This window comes from Myotis nattereri, assembly GCF_964212035.1.
Source record: "Myotis nattereri genome assembly, chromosome: 18".
NCBI classification, from domain to species: Eukaryota; Metazoa; Chordata; class Mammalia; order Chiroptera; family Vespertilionidae; genus Myotis; species Myotis nattereri.
The window spans coordinates 28,729,231-28,750,460 of record NC_138093.1 but is presented as its reverse complement, the minus strand read 5'-3'; the positions used below and the strand labels follow the sequence as shown (position 1 = coordinate 28,750,460).

Below are 21,230 nucleotides of genomic sequence, written 5' to 3'. Positions count from 1 at the left end.
TCCTGATGTGCCTGGGGCAGGAAGATGAACGGATAACCCCTCTCTGGTCCCTAGGATTCTGATTCAGGCAGGGCAGGATCCAGGCCTTGGTTTAACAGGGTAATTGCAGTTGTTCGGACCTGGCTGAGTGCCCACACTGGGAATCGATACCAGGGAATGTGACACTTGCCAGACATTCTTCGATGTTCACCAACGGGTCTGATCACTTGAGCTTTGAGAGCTCAGTTTTCTCCTGAGGGAGTGTGAGGCCAAATCCTCATCCTCTGCACGCAAGTCTTCATCCTGAAATTCTAGTCTCCTGGACTTGAAACTCCAGGGAAGTGGGGAGAAAGGGACAGATCTGAGAGATGGGTGAGAAAAAAGGGAGGAAGGATGCTTGAGATGAGAAAACAGATTGCTCGCTGAGGCAGGTTTTCTTTTAATCAGGAAATGAAAACGGAGCCAATTATATGGTGAGAGGGTCATTTCCCCCCCCCAATTTCCTGATATTTTTTTCAGGTGTGATTCTCCCACTTGTATTATTCAGATAATTTCCAGAATGAGCCAAACCGTTTCCTTTGTGTTGTTGGGACCTAAGTTATTATTCTCATTATTGAATGCATAAAATCCTAGGCATAGGCTCTTGTCTGCAGCCATGCAGGGCTGGCCCAGAGTCCTGGGCTCCTCACCCATGTCCTGACTCTCAGCTATACCCAGTGACCTCTGCTGGCACTGGCCCCCTCACCACGCCTCCCAGGGAAGAGAAGTTCCAGAAACTGATCTGTCATCAGTGGCTCTTTGACAACTGCATTCTTAATTCTAGGTTAACTTAGCATCGCTATCACCACCGCTTTACCCTCTCAAAGCTGGCATGCTGGCTTGGAGTTGAAAGAGAAAAGAAACTAGAGACAGGTTCCTAAGTGCCCACAAGAGAGAGTCAGAGAATCACAGAACCTCAGAGCCAGAACAGACCTTGGAGAGTGAGGGGCTTGGCTTGCTCTCCTCTCCTCAGAAAGAGAAGCTAAAACCCAGAACAGGCAAGTGGCTTGTCCTGGGCCACACAGCTTAGCCCAGTGATAAATGTGGACTTAGAGCCAACCTTCAGGTCAGCAGTCTGGTGCTCTTCCCATCTCTCCTTGCTCTTCTCTTTCTTTAAAGAAAAAAGAAAAAAGAAAAAAAAGAGGCCTTTAAGGAAAAGTTGTTCCAGTGGGGAGTAGGGAGGGGTTCCCCCTTCACCCTGACCTTGAAGCATCTCTCCAGCCCCTCCTCTAACTCTATAGTTCTGACCAAACGACCAGGGCGCGGCTGACCGCCTGGGTTTTAGTGTTACATGTCAGCTTGGGTTTAAAAGGACTTGATTAATCACGGCTAACGTCAGACAGTACATGACGGTGCCCCCTTGTTCGTTTGGGGTAATTTGTCATGTGGGATTAAAAGAGATTGCTTTGTACCTTCCTGTACAGCCCCTGCCTGAACCCCCGGACAGAGGCAGGTGGCTGTGTCCAGCCTTCCTCGGGGAATGATGCTCAGAGGAGAAGCCCTCCTCTACTTCTGGGTCACTTCCCAGGTGACTTGTCCTCTGCTTCCCACAGCTGCAAACCCTCGCAGTGCCACGAGCCCTGGGGGAACTCGGTCTTCCGTCTCTTGGACAAACGCTCCAGCTCCAGGACACGACCGCGATCGCAATTTCGCGTGGCCGTGCGGCTCCCCCTGCTCCTCTCCTCCACCCCCGCCCCCACCCCCCAGGCCCGGGAACCTCGGAGCCAATGGGAGCGTCGCGAAACTCCGGGTTGTAGAGTTCCGAGCCCGGGACCCGCCCCTCTTTGTTGCGGCGGCCAATGGACGCATTCGGAACATCGGCGGCTGCCCGGGTGACTCGGTTATATGTCACAGAATAACATTCGAGAATGGGACTTGGAATGAGGGGCCGCCTGCCGCAGCCGCAGCAGCCCCAGCCCCAGCCCCAGCCCCAGGCCCAGGCCCAGCAGCAGCAGCAGCCACAGCCTCCGCCTCCTCCGCCGCCGCCCCCGCCGCCTGGAGTTGCGCCGCAGCAATGAGGCCAAGCGCCCGGAGGTGAGGTCCTGCAGCGGCGGCGCCCTTCCCGCGTCCCGCCTGCAGCCGGTCCCCCGGGGAACTCGTGGAACGCGGGCGGGTGGACCTATTTCCACGGGAGCCTGGGGGCTCCGGGAGGGCTTCCTGGAAGCAACGCGGCCGCCTTTGCAAGCCCAAGCGGCTGCTGCGCCCTCGCGCCGACCCCGGGCGCTCACGTGCGGGCGCGTTGCTGGTGTGCTCGGCGCTCGACCCCATCGGGCGACCAAGCGCTGCGTGGAGCCGTGCGGGGACCCCCTGCTCCTTCACGCTGCACGAGCCGCCTTTCTCCCCCCGCTACCCGGTCCACTCCGCACCCCCCACGCCTCTTTATTTCCCTCCCGGCGTGTAGGTGTGCGTGAAGCTTTGTGCCAAAATTCCAGTCGCCTTTCGAGGTAATTGCGGGGCTTGGACGCTCGTAATTCAAATCTGTGGAGGGTCTGTCAGCGCGGGGGTGGAGGGGCGGGAGTGACGCGGGGACAGTCCGAGGCCCCACCGCCGTCGGGCACGGGGTCTCTGGTGTCCACTTACCGCGGTGCGCGCTGTGTCTCCGCTGGTTGCAGGCTCGGCCCGTAAGCGGAGCGCCCGCCGCCGCTCCCCCTTGGCGCGTCCAGAGGCGGCGCGAGGCATGGAGGAGGCGGCCCCCGCGGGGCACTGATCCCCGCGCGCGCCCGCGCGCACACGCCCCCCGCCGCCGCCGCCGACGTCGCGCGACCCCCGCCCCGCCCCGCCCTCCGGCCCCGGCCCCACCATGACCGGCTCTGCGGCTGACACTCGCCGCTGCCCCCACCCCAAAGGCGCCAAAGGCACCCGGTCCCGGAGCAGCCACGCGCGGCCCGTGAGCCTCGCCACCAGCGGGGGCTCCGAGGAGGAGGACAAAGACGGCGGGGTGCTCTTTCACGTGAACAAGAGCGGCTTCCCCATCGACAGCCACACCTGGGAGCGCATGTGGGTGCACGTGGCCAAGGTGCACCCCAAAGGGGGAGAAATGGTGGGCGCCATCAGGAACGCCGCCTTCTTGGCAAAGGTCAGTGGCTTCGAAGCAGGGGGGTGGGTTGGGCGGCGAGGGGACATTTCGGTCTGTACAGGGCAAATAGAGGCACTATCCACGTCCCGGGTTCTGCTACGAACACCCTTCCCCTCTCCAGTCTTCCCCACAATCCCCCCTCCCCTTTGCTTAATTGAGATGTTTGTCTTGGAAGCCCTAGAAATGGGGGAGGGGGAGGTGGTGGCTGGCTGTCCTGGGACTGTGTGGTCTGTTGTGCCAAGGTTTCCTTGAATCTCTATCCAAACTCTATTATTTATTTACTCACCCCATGTCCATCCTCTTTAGCAAGAGCTGTAGCCGCTCTGTTGCAGCGGCGATGCCAAGAATGCATAGGTCCCCTAGGGACCCCACCCTGCTTCTCCCCTTTGGAGTCTCCCCCTTGCAAATGATTTATTAGGCTGTGAATGAATTTGACTCAACCAGTCAGACTTCTCAGCGTGAATCATTTCTAGACTTTTTGCCAATTTTTTTTTTTTAATGACAGTGACTTTCACCTCTGAAACTTGCAAAAACAGTGAACTATCTCTTTTCCCAGCTTATCTGGGCTCCAAGAAAAAAAAAAAAAAAGAAGTTTTGGCCATGGCTTAAAGGGGACATTCCAGTCAACTTGATGAATTAGTCTCACTGGATTGAGAAGGAGGCTCGGGAGTAGAACTCTTTTTACCTTGGAGAGAAGCCAGTGAGCTGATTGGGTTTGGTGGCCAAGGATCACTTAGCAAGACGGAGGGAGGGAGATGTGCAGTGGTCACTATATGAAACATAAAATGCAAACCTGGGGGAGAAATGCTGCCAGAGCCTGCGAAGGGGGTGGGGGGGAATTGTAGCATGGCAGATGGTTTCCCTGGCACCCTGGGGACGCTGGCATGGCTGAGAAGATTCCTGGGCAAGTCTAGGAATGCCAGACCTGAGACCTGGAAGGCCATCTGGTCAAATCCCCAACCTGGAGCATCTGGTGACCTGAGCGTCTGAGCCCTACAGGCCAGAAAGCTGTGTGTGCCCTTGGGAGAAGTGGCTGAGCCGGTAAGCTTCCTGTCGCAGTCAGTCACAGTGTCTTATTTATTACTCTGCCGGTCAAGGAGCTCTTCATTGTGCCCAACGAGAATCCTGCCTGCTTTACTGTCAGCCATAATTACCCTTGCTGAGACCTCCTTGAGCGTGAGAACAACGTTGGTCCTGGCTTGTGGTTTGGGCTTTGTCCATACTTAAGTGAGCCTTCCTTACTGAAGGACGAGCTGGGAGCCCTTAAACCTGGAGGAGAGGTGGCCACAGCCAACAGAGGCCTGTTCCTACTGCCCCATGCTGCCTTTCTAATTCAGCACCCTCAGCGGCGACCCCGCTTCTAATTGTGGCTTCATCCTTCTGATTTTGTGGGCGGTGACCCCCTTTCTCAATGGGAATCAGGAATGTTACTATCTCCCTTCCGCGTTCTGAAGACCTCCTGAGAACCGGGGGCTCATTGCCTCCCAGGGCAGCTGGTCCCAGGCCTGGCTGGATTTGATTAGTGGGAAAATCTTTCCTGAGATTGAACAGAAGTCCTCCTCCTCTCCCCTTAGTCACATGTCACCACGGATTCTTATGTTGCCCTTTGAGCCAGAGTAGCACATGCCAACTTCCTTTGCTACTCACAGCTCCCTAGAATGTCACTAGACGGGGCTCTTAGAGAGGAAGGGACTGAATTCCAGTCCTAGCTGTGCCACTTCTAGCTTACTTAAAATCTCTGATCTCGGTTTTCTCATCTATACAATGGGAGTAGGCCAGACTTCAAGTAAAGTTCTTTCCAACTCTCACATTCCATAATGTTATGACCCGTGAGTCTCCAGGTTCTAATGCTGACCTGTGTGACACCAGAGGTGCACGGAATTACAAGTCCTCAGAACTGTGACATCTGTCAGCCTGCACCTTCCTTTAGTCTCCTTTGTCCACAGGTAGCTCCTTTCACCTTTTCTTATTTGTTAGAGTTCCCAGATCAACTCACTCTTCTCTTCTTCTTTCTAGGACAATGGCTAGTTTGAAATCAGTCAATCCCCTAAAATAAGCACATATGAAACACAATATTCTAAATGTTGTCTGAGCAGCTTAGAACATAGATCACTGCTTCCAGAGACCGCCAATACTGTGGCTGAATGCTGTGTTCTTAAAAAGGAGTGGTTCCTGCCCTGGCCGGGGGTTCAGTGGTTAGAGCATGAGCCAGTGCACCGAAGGGTTGTGGGTTTGATCTACGTGTATGGGAAGCAACCAATCAATGTTTTTCTCTCTGTCTTCCCCCCAACACACACACTCATCCCCTCCCTTCCACTCTCTCTAAAAATCAATGGGAAAAATACCCTCTGGTGAGGATCAACAACAACAAAGAGTGGTCTCTCTCTTTTTTTTTTTTTTAATAGAGTGGCCATATTGTACTTTTATTTTTTTTTTAATCCTCATCAGAGGATATGTTTTTATTGATTTTAGAGAGAGAGGAAGGGAGGGGGGAGAGAGAGAGAAAGAGAGAGGAGACTTATGGGCCCTGACAGGGATTGAATCCTCAACCTAGGTATGTGCCCTGATCAGGAATTGAACCCACAGCCGTTTTTGGTGTATGAGACGATGCTCCCACCAATGGAGCCACCTGGCCAAGGCCACATTGTACTATTGTGATAACTCGTAGGTCACATTCGAACTCCTGCCAAGCCAGGACAACCCCAGCCCGAACGTGGGCATTGGCTTTCTGAACCTAAGTAAAGAACTTAACATTTCTCTCTCTTACATTGTGTCATAATGGTTGGTTCTCCACCCCCTGCCCCATCATGGGATCCTACCTCTCCCTGGTCCCGACATTCCCCAAACCTTGACTCCTACACAGGCTTTGAGATGGGGACCGTTTCAAAAGCTCCTTTTTCTCGGTGCCACTCCTCTTGGATTCAAGGGCTATTCCTGCGCTCAGATTGGCAGACTTTTCCCTCTGGGACCAAGCCTTTGCTCCTTTAACCAAACCGATGCTTTACTGAGGAATTTGTAGAGAAGAGGAGGAAGTGGTGGAAGGGTTGGAGAGTTTCAGGGAGATTACGTTTTTTTGGCAATTGAATTTGGCAAAGAAGTGGGCGGAGGGAAGGTGTTGGAGGCCTAAGAGGGGGGGACTGAATGTCACTTCCTTTGACTGCCGGGCATTCTGTTAGCAGCCATGGTAAGTTGTGCCTGAAGGTCCAGGTACCCCCTCCTGGGGCGTGGAGGAGCTCACCTGCTCTGACATCTTCCTTCTAAATTTTCTACCAAAGACCCCTTCTCTGCTGATTGCTACATCTGGAGTTAACAATTGTGTAGGTGAAGGCCAGGGTTTTTTAGGGATAGTGCAAAAAAGCAGCTCAAGCCAGGTGGAGGATGATAGAGGATGGGAAGCCAGGGGCAGAGAGGGAGCTGGCCCAGAAAAAAAACAGCTGGGCTATTTCTTGCAGAACCCACATTTGGTTGTGTGTCTCATTCTCACGTTGATCCCAAATTGGAAAGTAATTCACATTTAGAGGACGCAGCTTTGCCTGAGTAAGGAAGTGAATGCTGTGAGGTGAGACTTTGCTGCAAGCAGGGCTCCACTCCTGCCCCCTGCTGGTTCACTGGGCAGCTCCCTCCCTCCCTTGTTCTGCATTCAAGACCATCCACTGGTCTTTCCTGCTCAGCCCAAAGTTGTGGCCCCTGGGCCTCCATGGCAGGCTACCACCAACAGATTCCAGGCTGCTGCTGATGCAGGGTTCTGGGGCCCATCTTGGGCTCACGAGTGATGTTCCTTGCTCTCCTCCAGGAGACTCTTCTGCCTGATGTCTGCCAAGAGCAGGGACAGCAGAAGGCTTTGCTTTGTCCTTGTTCTCTCTTGTTAAAGATCCCTGGTACCTGGGGTTCCAGCTGCCTCCCTGGCTCCTCTTTTAGTTCCCCCTTCTCTCCCACATGGTGATGATATGCACTTGTGTCCATCTGCATCCCTTTTCCTTGCATTCTTCTTTTTCAAAAAAATATATTTTTGATTTCAGCGAGGAAGGGAAAGAGAAAGAGAGATAGAAACATCAATGATGAGAATCATAGATTGGTTGCCTCCTGTGCGCCCCCTGCCAGGGATTGAGCCCACAACCCAGGCATGTGCCCTAACAGGGAATCAAACCATGACTTCCTGGTTCATAGGTTGATGCTCAACCACTAAGCCATACTGGCTGGGCTCCTTGCATTCTTCTGACAGGTCATTGTATTTGCCAAGAATGGAGTGAAATTGAGTCTGTCCATAAAAACCTTGCCTGTGGTTTGTTTCATCATTATTCTTGAGCAACCCTTTTCCTGTCCACTCCACTTCCCCCTCCCACTCCCTGACCCCTGACCACAGGCATAGTATGGAAAGGGTCATTTTGACTTGTGCCTTCTAGATTCTGCCTCCATCAGCGGGGCTGTGGCTTGAGGGGACTGGATGCAGATAGCAGGAGGTGGGAATCTTGAGGGGAGGGGCCATGGGAAATCTAGGCTGGCATTTCAGGTGAAATAGGGCAGGAAAATGACAGGAGAAGAGACTCTCAGGTCCCCAGTCATGGAGAAAACAAAAGGAGTGTGCCCTGGGCTTTTTGTTTTGGTAAACGGTTGTACCAATTTACACTCCCATCTGCTGTAGGGGAGCATCCTTGTCAGCATTGAGTGTCCACGCTTCAGAGCATCCCTGCTAAATGGAGAGGTGAAACTGACATTCTGCACTGGCTTTAATGTGCATTTCTTAAATTATTAGTGAGTTTGAACTTTTTCCCCCAAATATTTATCCACTATTTGCATTTATTTTTTTGTGTGAATTGTCTTTTCACGGACATTTAAAAATTGTGGTAAAATATACATAACATATAGTTTACTATTTAAGTGTTCGGTTCTGCCCATTGTTGTGCGTGTAACATCACCACCTTCCATCTCCAAAACCTCTTCTTCTTCCCCAGCTGAAACTCTGTACCCCTTAAACAGAAACTCCCTCTTCCTCCCTCCCACCCCTAGCCCCTGGCAACCACCCTTCTTTCTGTCTCTATGACCTTGGCAATTCTAGGAACTCATATAAAGGAATTGAACGATATTCGCAAATGGCTTATTTCACTTAGCGTGAGGTCCTCAAGGTTTATCCCTGTTGTAGCATGTGCCAGAATGGCCTTTCTTTTTATTCCCGAATAATATCCCATTGTGTGTACATGCCCCACCTTGTTTATTCATTCACCTGGTTTGCTTCCACCTTTTGGGGCCATTAAAAAAAAAAAGGACAGATTTATTTATTCATTTATTATTTTTACTGATTTCAGAGAGGAAGGGGGATGGGGGGAGAGAGAGAGAGAGAGAGAGATACATCAATGATGAGAGAGAATCATCAATCTGCTGCCTCCTGCACACCCAACACTGGGGATTGGGCCTGCAACCTGGTCCCTGACCAGGAATTGAACCGTGATCTCCTGGTTCATTGGTCGACATTCGACCACCGAGCCATGCCAGCTGGGCCAGTTTTTTCTTTTTCTCGAGGCCCCAGTTTTCTCATCACCTTGTGTGAACACTTCATGAATTAAGGAGGTTAACGCATGGTCCCAGAGAGAAGTGGATGGTTTCATCCTCTGTTATTAGGGTGAGAAGGCATCTCAGGAATGCTCCCGAGTGTCCAGGGACTCAAGTGCTGCTGATTCTGTTTTCCTGAAAAGTGAAGACATTTCAGGCCTCCCCGTTGTCTGCCCCTGAGGGCACACTTCAGACGATAATAACACAGCTCACACTTAGAGAGCACCCAGTGCCAAGCTCCAAGGTGCACGTTGTATACGTAGGTTATGGAATCCTCATGACCAGCCCAGAAGGTTTGGAGTAGGTGATATTCTCCTGTTTTATCGGGAAGGTAACAGAGGCTTAGAGAGGTCATGTCGTGTAGCTTGACCAGGGTCCACAGCCAGCAGGTGACAGAGCAGGGACTCCAACCTCATTGTGTTGGACGCGTCATCACAACTGAAGGAGCCCACCTGGTTAATAGTTCACCGTCCTGTGGAGGCATTGGCAGCCTGAGGGGCCAGTTGGGAGCTGAGTCCCAGCCTGAGTCGCAGTCAGCTCTCCCAGATGTCAGAGTTGTAGCCAGATGACATCATCCCCTCAGCAGCCTCGGCCCCTCTTCCTGCCACAGCTCTGCTCCTCAGCTGGGGTGTGGGGAATGTGGCCACTCGCTCTCAGCAGGGGCTGAGGTAACCAGGCAGCTGTTCTTAAAAACCTTTGGGCGCCACTGAGCTTCTATTCTGAGGATCAGCTGCCGCCTGACTCCCACCCCGTCATCCAGCTCTTGTGGGCTCTGTTGGGTTTGCTGGAGTTGAAATAATTTGGTGGTTGGCCCCAACGGCCGGTTGACTCAGAACCCCGTCACTCTGGCCACCTCAGGGTTGTGGCAAACAGATGCCCCTCTGGGGATCCCTTAGGTGGCCCGTGCTTCTATGGGGCATTTCCCTGTGCTTATCAGCTTTTCTGTTAAATAGGTACTCTTCTGTGTGGAAGCTCATGACTTCATAAACTGTATCATCCCGCCTCCCTTTCTCTCTGTGCCCTTCCCCTTTGTGCCTGCTCTAGAGCTGGGAACACAAGTACTAAAGAAATGTTTGTGTGTATCTCCCATTCTCTCTGCTTCTCTGCGGAATTTCTGGCACGTTCTTACACAGAATTCCCGGTTTGGGTATATCAGTGGATGTTACTGCACACACACAAAAATAAGGACAAGCCAGATACTTCTTGGTGTTTGTTAGGGCAAAAAACACAAAGGTACACTTCATTTTTTTAAAAAAAATATGTTTTTACTGATTTTAAAGAGAGAGGAAGGGAGAGAGAGAGAGAAATATCAATGAGAGAGAAACATTGATTGGTTGCCTTCTGGATGCCCTCTATTGGGGATTGAGCCCACAAAGCAGCTATGTGCCCTGATTGGGAATCAAATCAGCGACCTCTCAGTGCATGGGATGATGTTCAACCAACTGAGCGACATAGGCCACAGCTACACTTCATTTTTTGACTGTGTGTGTGTGTGTGTGTGTGTGTGCGTGTCGGGGAGGGTGAGGGGCATGTGAGCAAATGTTCCAATTTGCTCCCAAAAATGACTCTCCAAGACAAGAATGTGATTTGAGTTGATATGTTGTAATCGAAATGTAGTTCACAGAACAGCTGTGTGTGCACACACTCTTACATTCACACACACGCACAGCACCTTGGCTGTGAAGTAGGAAGTGTGACTAGTTTCCTTTCTGTTGAAGGGGCAGTTGCTGTGAAGTAGGAAGTCTCAGAGCCAAGAGAGAATAGAGGCGCGGAGAGAGGAAAAGAATGTCAAGTAGCATTATAAGTAAATGCAGCCTGGGGTACAGAAGTATGAGCAGCCCTCTCCATTCCCCCTCCTCCTCCCACCCTCCTCAGGCCCAGGGCCAGCATGCCCTCCAGCTTCACTGTGGGGCCTGAACCCAGGGAGCTGGGAGAGCTCTGGTGCCCAGCACTGTCCCCAAGTCAGTTGACCAGTGTCTTCACTGTCCATCAGCTAAGCCCTAAATCCCCAGGGCCTCCCTGTCCCTGTTTTCTCCCAGGATGGAACTAATCTGTCCTGAGGCCCTTTCTGCTCCTTCCTAAGCACATAGGCCTGCAGGGGCCTCAGGCCCACATGAGCCCAGTGCCTCTGCCCCCAATGGCCCTACCCCACCAGCGAGGCCGAAGATGAGAAACTGAGAAACATACAGGGGGAGAGAAAGCAAAAATCGTCCCTCACTTCCCAGGAGTGAGTGGATTGGAAGCCCCAGCCTGTTCTCACTCCCAGCCTCATTGGCAGCCTGCTCAGCGCTGAGTGCTGTCTGAGCTCTAAATTCCAGACAAGAGGCGCCTACCTCCCCCTCTTGGCGCCCTTGCCTGCCATTGCCCCTTTCTCCTCCCTGCAGGGCTTAGCACTCTTCCCTGCAGGACTTGTAGACACTTGGTGAATGCTGACCAAGAGGCAGACTAGGAAACCAAGAGGTGGCTGGGCGGCCCTAAGGGGAAAAGGGTGAGGTGGCTCATGAGTCAGAGGAGCTGCACTTACCTGGGAAGAGTGAAGGCAAGAGGGGACTCTATCCTCATCCATCTGGGTCTAGACTCATAGGAGGGAGGAGATGGGCATTGCAGGGGGTGGTGTTGAGAAGAAATGGTGGCCAAGGCGCCCAATATTGCATTTCTTCAGGGCACCATTCATCTTGCGTTCAGTGGTGCCCTGGAGTGGGGCACATAGAATGGGTCACACCAATCATGCAGCAAAAGGTTCAGTCATGCAGTAAAAAAATGTGAGGGTTAATGGAGCGCCTCTGTGAACATCCTGGGCCAGGCTCAGTGGGGGACACTATAAGACATGGTCCTTGGCCTCAGTGAATGGCTGAGGCTCCCTGGGGAGGCTGGCTGTGTTCACACTCACAATACACAGAAGGCCATAGAGAGTCACTGTGACCCACGGGGGAGTGTGTATAGAAGGAATGCAGAGAGGGAGGACTTCAGCAGGGGACCAGCTGGTGTGGGGAAACCTTGTCCAGGAGGTACCACTTGAACAGGTGACCATGGCATGGCAGGGTGGCCATCTGCTCCCAGGAGCAGTTCTCTGGTGGTCTCAGTCCTGGGCCTGCCACCAAGCACTGGGTCCCAAAAAGATCTCTCTCTACTTCTCTGCAGCCTTCAATACCCCAGGTTCCAAACTACAGGCTGTCGATGACGATCCCAGACTGGCTCCAGGCAATTCAGAACTACATGAAGACACTACAGTATCCTTCCCACGAGGGTCTGAGCAGACACAGCCAGGGGACGGGCGTGGTGATTGCAAGCCTGGTGGCCTGTCTTTCCCCAGCTGGTCAGCAAATACGCTCTAAGGTTGGTGAGGCCGGCATGGAGGGAGGCCACTATGTGAGAGTCTGGAAGGAGTGATAACAGAGGATGTAATTACAGTGCTCAGACCCCCGCCCTTTTGAGCAGGATGTGGGCCAGGATGGCAAGAAGGCAGTGAGACAGTGGTGGGCCACCTCGAGCCCCTCTGCCTTCCAGCTTCTCTTTCTCCACTTCCTCCTCCTCAGTCATCTTTCCCTCTTTCTTCCTCTGCAGTCTTTCTCCCTCTTCCCTCCTAGGCTTCTGTTCCTTTTCTTTCCTCTCTCACTTTTTGCCTTCATCTTGACTGCTCATAATCTACTGGAGGCCCAACGGGCGCTGCTTTTGGCTCCCCAAGTGGCTTCGATTGGTGGCCTTACTCCGTTCCTTGTGACTGAATGGGGCTCTCTCCCCTCATTTGAGCTTGACATAGAGCTGGGGATCCCCTGGGTCCAGGCTGGGTTCTGACCAGCCAGACTGTTTTTCTTCACCTCCAGGGTTCCCAGGTTGTTTGCAGTCAGGTTAGATCAGTTCTGAGGGTCTGCGGCAGCAACATTGTCAGGACAAAGGGCCAGAGGCAGATGGCCCACTGGCTGCTCTGGTGTTTTATCAGGGGTAGGAGTCAGAGGGAAGCTGGGCTGGCAGAGGTATATGTGAGAGGGACAAGCCATTTGCCCAAGCAAGTCAGTAGCATCTCAGAGCTAAGCCAACATCAGACACCCTGTAGACCCCCAGCACATTGTCCAGGGTGCCAAGCCTCTTCTGGCCTCTGGCCTTCTTCCCTAAAGACCTAGAATGTAGCAGAAAGGATTTCACGGGCACTGGCCTGTATCCCACGTGCTCTCTGTGCTATAGGCAAGAACCTTTCCTGTGGATTTATTGTGACTTCCCTGAAGGGATGAATACTACCAGGTGGGAACAACACCAGTTCTGCTGTTTGGGTAGGCAGATTACTCGATTAGCCTCTCAGTTTCCACTTTATAGATTGTGAACTCCCCCACAGGGCATCTTCCTGGTGGAATCCTGAAGCGATGTTAGAAGGAGAAAGTAGCACCACCCTCTCCTCCAGCCCTGGGAGTGTGTTGATCCCCAAACTGGGACCCCATCTAGGGAGCTTTGTGTGGTCCAGAAGCATAAACTCCTACCAGGGTAGACTTGGACCCCAAGAGCTGAGCCTTCCTGGATGTGACTGACTTCCTCACAGAACATTCCAGAAAGCAACAGAAATTAGAATGGCTCCTTCCTTCTGTCTATGATATGGGCTTCACAAGGACCATTTGAGCAGAGATGAAAGAGAATGAGCCTGGTGGGGAGAATTTGCACTCTCTGGTAAACCCAGCAGCACACCCTCAGCCAGGTTTTCATTGTTGCCCTGAAGGAGCTGCTTTTGCACTTTTCTCTGATGCATTATGATCGTCACTGACCCAGGTCTCTGACTGAAGGGAAGGCCCGGCCGGCTGCTGGACTGTGCTCCCTGTCACCTGACCATTGGAGCTACCACATAAAGAAAGCAGAGGGTGGTCTCTGTTCTAGTTCTGTCCAGACTTTCACTTAGTTCCTTGGGATTGCCTATTGCTTTGTCCTGAACAACATGACCAGTGCTAGAGTACAGTGACCGTTCGAGGCCAGTCCTGACTATAGATGTGTGCAGTGGGCAGTAGCGATATGGAAAGACAAATCCTGCCTTCCCTTCTGACGGCCTCAGGGTCTTGGCCAGCGGGAGTGCTGATTTTGCACTGTGTTCTGGGAAGAGGTGTCACCTGACTTTGCTGAGGGCGCACTCGGTCAGTGAATCTCTCACCCTGAAGGCAGTGTTTATAGGAATTCCCTCCCCAGCTCACTTGCAGGAGCTGAAAACTCTTAGGAATTGAGGAAAGATGGCCAGATAATTTTTCATTATTTTATTACCGTGAGTTTGTCTCACTTTATGTACAAGATGTACAAACTAGATATACATACAGGGAAAGTTGGGCATATGCATTGCATTTTTGCCATTTGAATTCTACTTTAAATATACCAGAATCTCATTGTTTGAATGGCATCTTTGGTAAAGTAAAAAAAAATCACCTAACAATGAGAGTAGATTTTTTTTTCTTCTACATCTAGGTTTTTGTATATTATTTTTTTAAAAACTAGGCAAGCCTATATTGTTATTGGTTATTCTTATGTTCGTGCCAGTACTTTCCAAACTGTGTGCTTATTAAAATCAGCCCCTGGTCCTCGCCCTGGAACTTCCAATTTAACAGTCCAAGATGAGGTGACTCTGAATGGCATGTAGGGTTAAAACCATGGCCTGAAATCAAAGTCTCGCAAGGTCGAGCCCAGAATATGCTTATAATGAGCTGCTCAGGTGGTGGTTCTGTGTGCTCGTGTCTGAGTGGCCAAGCACATCTGTGGCAGGGAGGACTCCCAGCCCTTCTCAGGAGGGTGTTCAGCACCACCCTCTGCAGCTGCCTCCACCACAGTAGGGGCACACATCTCACCTCATACACCCTCCTTGCCTGGGCTACACGTTCACAGTTTGTTAGCAATTCCCAAACATGCCCTTTTTAAGTAGAATTTTGTTTGAGGCAGTATAGGGAAATGCACAAAGCAACGTTTTTCAGGCTCAGAAAAATTAAGATGCAGTCTCAGAGAAGAGAGCATGACATTAGGGAATCTTTGTCATTCAGAATGACCTGGTACAGGCTCTCCAGTCCCTGAGACTGTCTGGGCAGCTAGCTAAATCCAAGGCTGTGGATAATGTCATCTCACATTTAGTAATCAATGTCAAGTGTCAGTTCAGGCATGAAATGAAAGTAAGCTCTGCTGCAGTCTGAGAAACTCTACTGCCATCCATCTACTCTTCCGTATATATTTATTCCCTTCTTCCTTCCTTCATTCATTCATCCATCTATCCGGCCAGCCATCCACCCATCCACCTACCCTTCTATCTATCCAACCATTCATCCACCCTTCCATTCGTCAATTATATTCATCCTTTCTTTCATCCATTCACTCATTCATTAATCCATCATCCATTCATCTACCTTTCCACCCATCTATCCATCTATTTATCCATCCATCTGTCTACGCATTCATTTACTTATTCCTCATTCACTAGATTTATGCCGGGCTTTATGGTTGATATAAAGATGATAAACAAATGGTCCCAACTCTCAAAGAGCTTTTAGTCTAGTAGATGAATTAAGACATGTATTCAACTAACCAGAATACAGAGCAGATTGAATATGGCTATTCTAAAGGTCGAAGGTGCTGTGGGGCCTAAATTAGAAGTGAGATTTCCAGGCAGGACAGTGGAGGATGTTGACTACCTTCTGGCAACTGGACCCCTGGAAAGCTCTCACTTCCTCATCTCATTGAGAAATCAATGCATAGCTTCCTCTGTTGGATTCCTGGGACTTTGGAGTTTTCTCTTACTTTCCCTTTACATACTTCACACAGATACAATCATACAGGGACGCAGTTCTTTGAAATTAGAAAAATGAGGCCACTGAGTGGGTAAGTGGTGCATGATCCGTGGGCCAGGTGACCTCTTTCCTACCTGAGAGCTGCTAACTCCCTCTCCCGCCCTCCATCCTGTATCCCAGTGCTCACTTTCCTGGTCTGTAAGGGGTGGAGACGGGGTGTGGATTGGGGGTGACCCAGGGCCATGTTGCAGGTGGGGCTTGGGTGTGTACCACCCTGACAGCTGAGCTCAGTGGTGCAGACTAACTCGTTCAGGGCGTGGGGGATGCCTATGAAATGTGTTTCATGTGGCCTCCTGTACTCCATGGGATGCCCCTAGTCCAGGGGCAGTGGGAGGACACTATGGAATATGGTCACTAACATCCAGGAACTAGTTCTTGGGGAGAGGAGTGGAGAATTGAGGATTTTATTTCTGCCAAGTGTGTATGTGCTTTGGTGTCCTCCTGCAAAGTGGGTCCTCCCTTTTCCCTCTGTATTCCTACACGGTGCCTAGTGTGAGGACAGGCATGCTGACAGATTAACAGACAGACCAGTTGCATTATTAAGTAAGTCCTAAGACCCTTTGCTGTGCTCTGTCCTACAGGTTAATGGAAACAGCGAAAGAAATGACTCGAGAGTCCTTGCCTATTAAATGCCTTGAAGCTGTCATCCTGGGCATGTATCCTTTAAGTTATGTTTACTTAAGTTTAATCCACAGATGGACGGTGGCCTCACTGTGGGGCTGGTGTGCCTTCAATGTCCTAGGTCCACAGAGGTGATGACCATTGTCTCTTTGGAGGACTAAGCTCCCCTGTTGTGTCTCTTTAATGTCCACCATCTGGAGTTGAACCAAATCAGAGCTTGGCTCCTTGGACCATCATCACTGTAACCTGTTAGCTAAAGCCTGTATCAGGGCCAGCTCTTAGGCCGGCCTCACTAGTCGCAAGGAGAATTCTAACTTGGAGAAACTAGAGAGAGAGAGAGTGCATCATCGTTTTTTGCATTCATCTGGCATCGCAACAGGAAAGGCACTCAAGGGGAAATGGGGTCCTCCAAACCCATCTCCAGGGAAATTTCTAAGAGTGGATTGTGGAAGAGACCGTGTAGGGGTGTAGTGTCCTGACTGCAGAGCATAGAGCTGAAACCAAGGTCTGGTCTCTCTCACACCCTCTGTTCCATTTTCCACCAGACTCCTGGCTCCTTAGCTGAATATGGCCCAGAAAACTGTGATGGCACTGACGTACTAGGGGTGAAGGCAGTAAAACATGATCTGATAGAAGAGCAAAGAAAATCCCAGTCCTTTGGGGTGATGGCTAGAAGGGCCTGTGACCAAGAGAACATGGCAAGACCCGGGCTTGAGAGGTGGTCCCAAGTCAGACCAGTTAGGTCCTTGGGTGCTGTGCCGAGAAGTGTGACCTTTTGCAAAAAGGCAATGGGCAGCCCAGGTGAAAGCTCTGGAGCAGAGCGGTGACATCATCAGGTGTGCGCTTCAGTGGAGGTAATCCTCAGGGCAGGTTGAAGAGCCGACGGGAAGGCTGGGGCTGGATCTGCAGAGCCAGGTAGGAGCTGTTACATGAGGGAAATGGTGGTGCTTGGACCATGGTCCTGGCAACGGGAATGGATTGGAGAGACAGTTTCAAGAGATATGAAGGAGATAGAATTTGCAGGCCTTGGAGGCCAGCGAGGTATAGAAGCTGATGAGGAAGGGATCAGCAAATACAGGTTTCTGGATTAAGTGACAGCCTGTGCAGGAGGGGCTGAAGGGGTGAGAATGACAGACAGGTGAGATACGTCAGCACAGGTGTGAACGAAGACAGCAGTAATGAAAGTGAGGAAGGCGTTGGGGGTGTCATCAACTTGTGGACTGATCAGATGGGAGGAGTTAGAGGAGAAAGAGGCGGTGACTTCACATTTCTGGCTTGGAAAACCTGGGGATGGGATGATCCTTCAACAGTCCAAGGGAAGGACTTAAAAAGGAGGATTAGGTTTATGGGGAGATGAGTTCAGATTTGGCTGTGTTGGATTTGAGGTGCCTGTGGGGTGCCGGGTAGGGTATCGGGAGTGTGGAGCTCAGGAGGGGCTCAGCGCCCGAAATGCCATTTTGGGAGCCGTGTGTTTAAGGGGTGGCAGGTGCTGTTCATGGAGAAGAGAAAAAGCTCAAGGATGAAATCTCATTATTTTTTGGTCTAGTTGACACAAAGCCCATAAACGACATTGACAAGGACAACTCCAAAGGTAGAAGGTAATCCGGCAAGGAGATACAGAAATGAGCGGAAGGATGGGTGGCTGAGAATCAGACAGGACAGTGGGACATTTTTATGGAAAGGGTACTTTCCGCCCTTCTGCAGTCTGCAGAGCACTGGAAGGCCTGATCTGAACAAGCTTGTCCACAGGTGCCCGGGCTGACATTTCAAGAGTGGAAACTTGAGCCTTACAGAAGCCCCTCCCCAACCCCCTGTCAGACCTCCTCCCTGCTTCTCACAGAGATGAAAGGGGTGTCTGGGGAGTCCAGCAGGAGTGCAGGATCAGGGTGGGTGGGGGCAGCAGATGGCTCAGGACCCCACTTCCCCGCGCGCCCCCCAACCCCCCAGTGGCAAGAGGCAGCACAGCTGTTGGGCAGAGCCTCCTACAAGTTTAATGGGGGTGAACAGTTGTTGGGGATTTGCTGGGGGAGATCAGAGAAGGAGATCACAAACACAGACCCTTCGCTGGGTGGACAGTTCCCTTCAGACTGCCCGCTGATGGATGTCCGAGTGCACCTGGGCCATCTTGCTTTACAACAGTCATGCACACAGTAGACTTGACCCTGTGCAAATTTATAAATTCAAGCCTTACTTGAAGTTACAGGAATTACCTAAAAACTTTTAGGCCTGGCCAGGGTGGCTCAGTGGTTGAGCATCGACCTATGAACCAGGAGGTCACGATTCGATTCCCGGTCATGGCACATGCCCAGGTTGCAGGCCCGATCCCCAGTGTGGGGCGTGCAGGAGGCAGCTGATCAATGATTCTCTCTCATCATTGATGTTCCTATCTCTCTCTCCCTCTCCCTTCCTCTCTGAAACCAATAACAATATATATATTAAAAAACAACAACAACCTAGAATTGTGGGGCTAGATCTATGACGAGCCTCTGGGCCTGTCCAAATCCAAGGATATGCTCTTGCTTTTCCTTTGTTCTTACTGGTGTCACATTTAAGAAAACTGTAGGGAGGGTGGAGTAATTCGGCTCTCACTGCCGAACTCAGGGAAATTTGACCCTTGGACACAGACAAGAAACACAGCCCTGAATTCTAAAAGCTTACAGCGTCTTTGTCTTTGCTCTTTGCTCTGTGTCAGCATCCCTGTGGCCTGCTTTGCTCACGGGCACAGTGAAGGACAGGACTTGGGTCATCTGTCTGGGCCTTCACCCCCCACCCCCACCCCGCCCCCGCCACAGATCCTGGGAAACAACTGGTGCCTTGGCAACCTTGGCTTTTCTTTGAAGCCTGTGTCCTTCCTGTGTTCCCTCGTCTCGTTAGCCTGGAATTCGGGATGCATTCACAGAGAGCCACGGTTTCCGTCTTGCTCAAGCACGTGGGCACACTTTCTCGTGCGTGCTGGAGTGATAGACCTTTGGTTCCAAATGGCTTTTTGAATAACGGCAGCGCTTTGGGGGCCCTAGCTGACCCTGGCGGGGCTTAATTGTGGTAGTAAAGTACAGTGGGGCCTTGACTTACGAGTTTAATTAGTTCTGAGACCGAGCTCGTTAACTCAAATTACTCTGTCAACGCAAAAAATCGGCAGAGAGACAGCTGGTATCTCAAAAAACTCGTTAGTCGGGACACTCGTAAGTCAAGGCCCCACTGTACTATGGTTTATTTATGTGGTTCATTAGCAGAGGCACGTTAGGCACATCCCCAGCAGGCTGGCTGGTGGGGCCCTGCTGGTCCCTATTCCCCAGCAAACCTCAGGCTATTTCCCTGCCCTCACCACACCTCCTTGTCCTCCGCCCCCCCTGCCCCCCCACCACGCTTTGGTTCCCCACTGCTCCAGGACCCATGGCTTTACTGATGGCTGTAATGATGGAACATGTCCTAGAGATAGTGACTTGTGACAGATGCACCTTCTGGTGGTCTCTCCCATCCCCTCCCCACGCCCACTCTCCCCGTGGCTGACTCTACTTGTCCCAGAAGAGTCATGTTGGGGCCTCTTCTCTTAGGTCCCCAGGCTTGCCTCTTACAGCACACTTCATATTGTGAGTTCGTTTGTTTTTTTAGTTTCATTGATATGTAATCAACATATAGTACTATGTACAGCATAATGATTTACATCTATTGTGACTGTGGGGTTTTAAAATTTGTGGTAAAATATTCATGATATAAACTTACCACTTCATTTAAAAAAATTTTTTTAATCCTTACTCGAAGATATATTTATTGATATTAGAGAGAGAGGAATGGAGAGAGGGAGTGAAAGAAACATTGATGTGCGAAACATCAATTCGTTGCCTCCAGTACGTGCTCCAACTGGGGATCCAACCTGCAACCCAGGTTATGTGCCCTGTCTGGGAGTCGAACCCTCAACCTTTTGGTGTGTGGGATGATGCTCCAACCATCTGAGTCACCCGGCCAGAGCTACCACCTTCCTTTTAAGTGTGCAGTTCAGGGGCATTGAGAACATTCACATTTTGGTGTAGCCATCACCACCGTCCATCTCCAGAACTTCCTCTCCTCAACTGAAATGGCACACCCATTAAACACCGACTTCCCATGCCCTCCTCCCCAACCCCAGGCAACCATCACTCTACTTTTTGTCTCTCTGAATTTGACTACTGCAGATGCCTCATAAAATGGATTTATACAGTATCTATCCTTTTGTGACTGGCTCATTTCACTTAGCGTAATGTCCATAAGATTCATCTATGTCATAGCATGTGTCAGAATTATCTTCTTTTTAAAAATTTATCGTTGACACTATTACAGATGTTCCCCATTTCCCCCTCCCCTCACCCACCTACACCCAGCCCCATTAGAATTATCTTCTTTTTCAAGGCTGAATGATATTCCATTGTGTGTACTAGTATATACCCCACTTGTTTATCAGTTCATCTGTCCATGGACCCTTGGGTTGTTTCCACCTTTTGACAATTGTGAGTGATGCTGGTGTGAACAGGGGTGTGCAAATATCTGTTCTAGTTCCTGCTTTTAATTCTTTTGGATCTAGTAGACCCAGAGGTGGAATTGCTGGATCATGGGGTTAAGTCTACGTCTAGTTTTTTTCAAGGAATTGCCATTCTGACCATATTGTGTCCCTTTTGAGAGTCTCTCTCCATCAGACTTGCAGAGAAGGGCTGCGTTCTTCACCGTTGGCCTCACACCCCTGCCCAGCAGGCTGTTGGTCCAGGAGGCGCTCACTCAGTGTTTGTTACACTGACTTAAATAACTGAGGAATGCCCTTAAGCCAGCCCCAGAGAACTCGCCCCAGAAAGCAAGAAAGAATTTATGTAAGAGGCCTCAGAAGGATGTGATCTCACTCCCTGACTGCCAGTTCATCTCACATGACGAAGTGGCGAGAAAGCAGGAGAAGTCATTTTGGAGAGAATAGCCCTCCATGATCACATTGAGGTCAAGGCTAACCTTGGGGCTGTGGGCTGAGTTCTAGCAGCTTCTGTTTTTTAAGGGTGTCTGGATGAGCCCCCCCCCCCTCCGCCACACACACACACTGAATGCAGTCCTTTTAAGTATAAGGGAACATATCCTCTTAATCTAAGGCTCAAGTACTTTCAGCAATCACTCTGTGTGCAAGTATTGTGTGCAAGCATTCTGTGTGCCTGGAG

The 21,230-nt window shown here is 50.9% G+C and overlaps 2 protein-coding genes across 4 annotated transcripts in view; one reads left to right on the top strand and one right to left on the bottom strand.

The window, feature by feature from the left end:
• Nucleotides 1-2,666, bottom strand: part of SPATA45 (spermatogenesis associated 45) — a 65,591-nt gene extending 62,925 nt beyond the window's left edge. For all 3 annotated transcript variants that reach the window (XR_013997186.1, XM_081112766.1, XM_081112765.1), the window contains exon 1: nucleotides 2,599-2,666. The gene's annotated coding sequence lies outside the window, so the exon portion shown is untranslated. The remainder of the gene's footprint in view (nucleotides 1-2,598) is intronic.
• Nucleotides 2,631-21,230, top strand: part of VASH2 (vasohibin 2) — a gene marked incomplete at its 3' end in the record, with an annotated part of 35,018 nt that continues 16,418 nt past the window's right edge. The window contains exons 1-4 of the mRNA XM_081112767.1: nucleotides 2,631-3,094; nucleotides 11,783-11,871; nucleotides 15,413-15,469; nucleotides 16,020-16,094. Coding sequence (XP_080968893.1) covers nucleotides 2,819-3,094; nucleotides 11,783-11,871; nucleotides 15,413-15,469; nucleotides 16,020-16,094 — 497 coding nt within the window. The 5' untranslated portion in view covers nucleotides 2,631-2,818. The remainder of the gene's footprint in view (nucleotides 3,095-11,782; nucleotides 11,872-15,412; nucleotides 15,470-16,019; nucleotides 16,095-21,230) is intronic.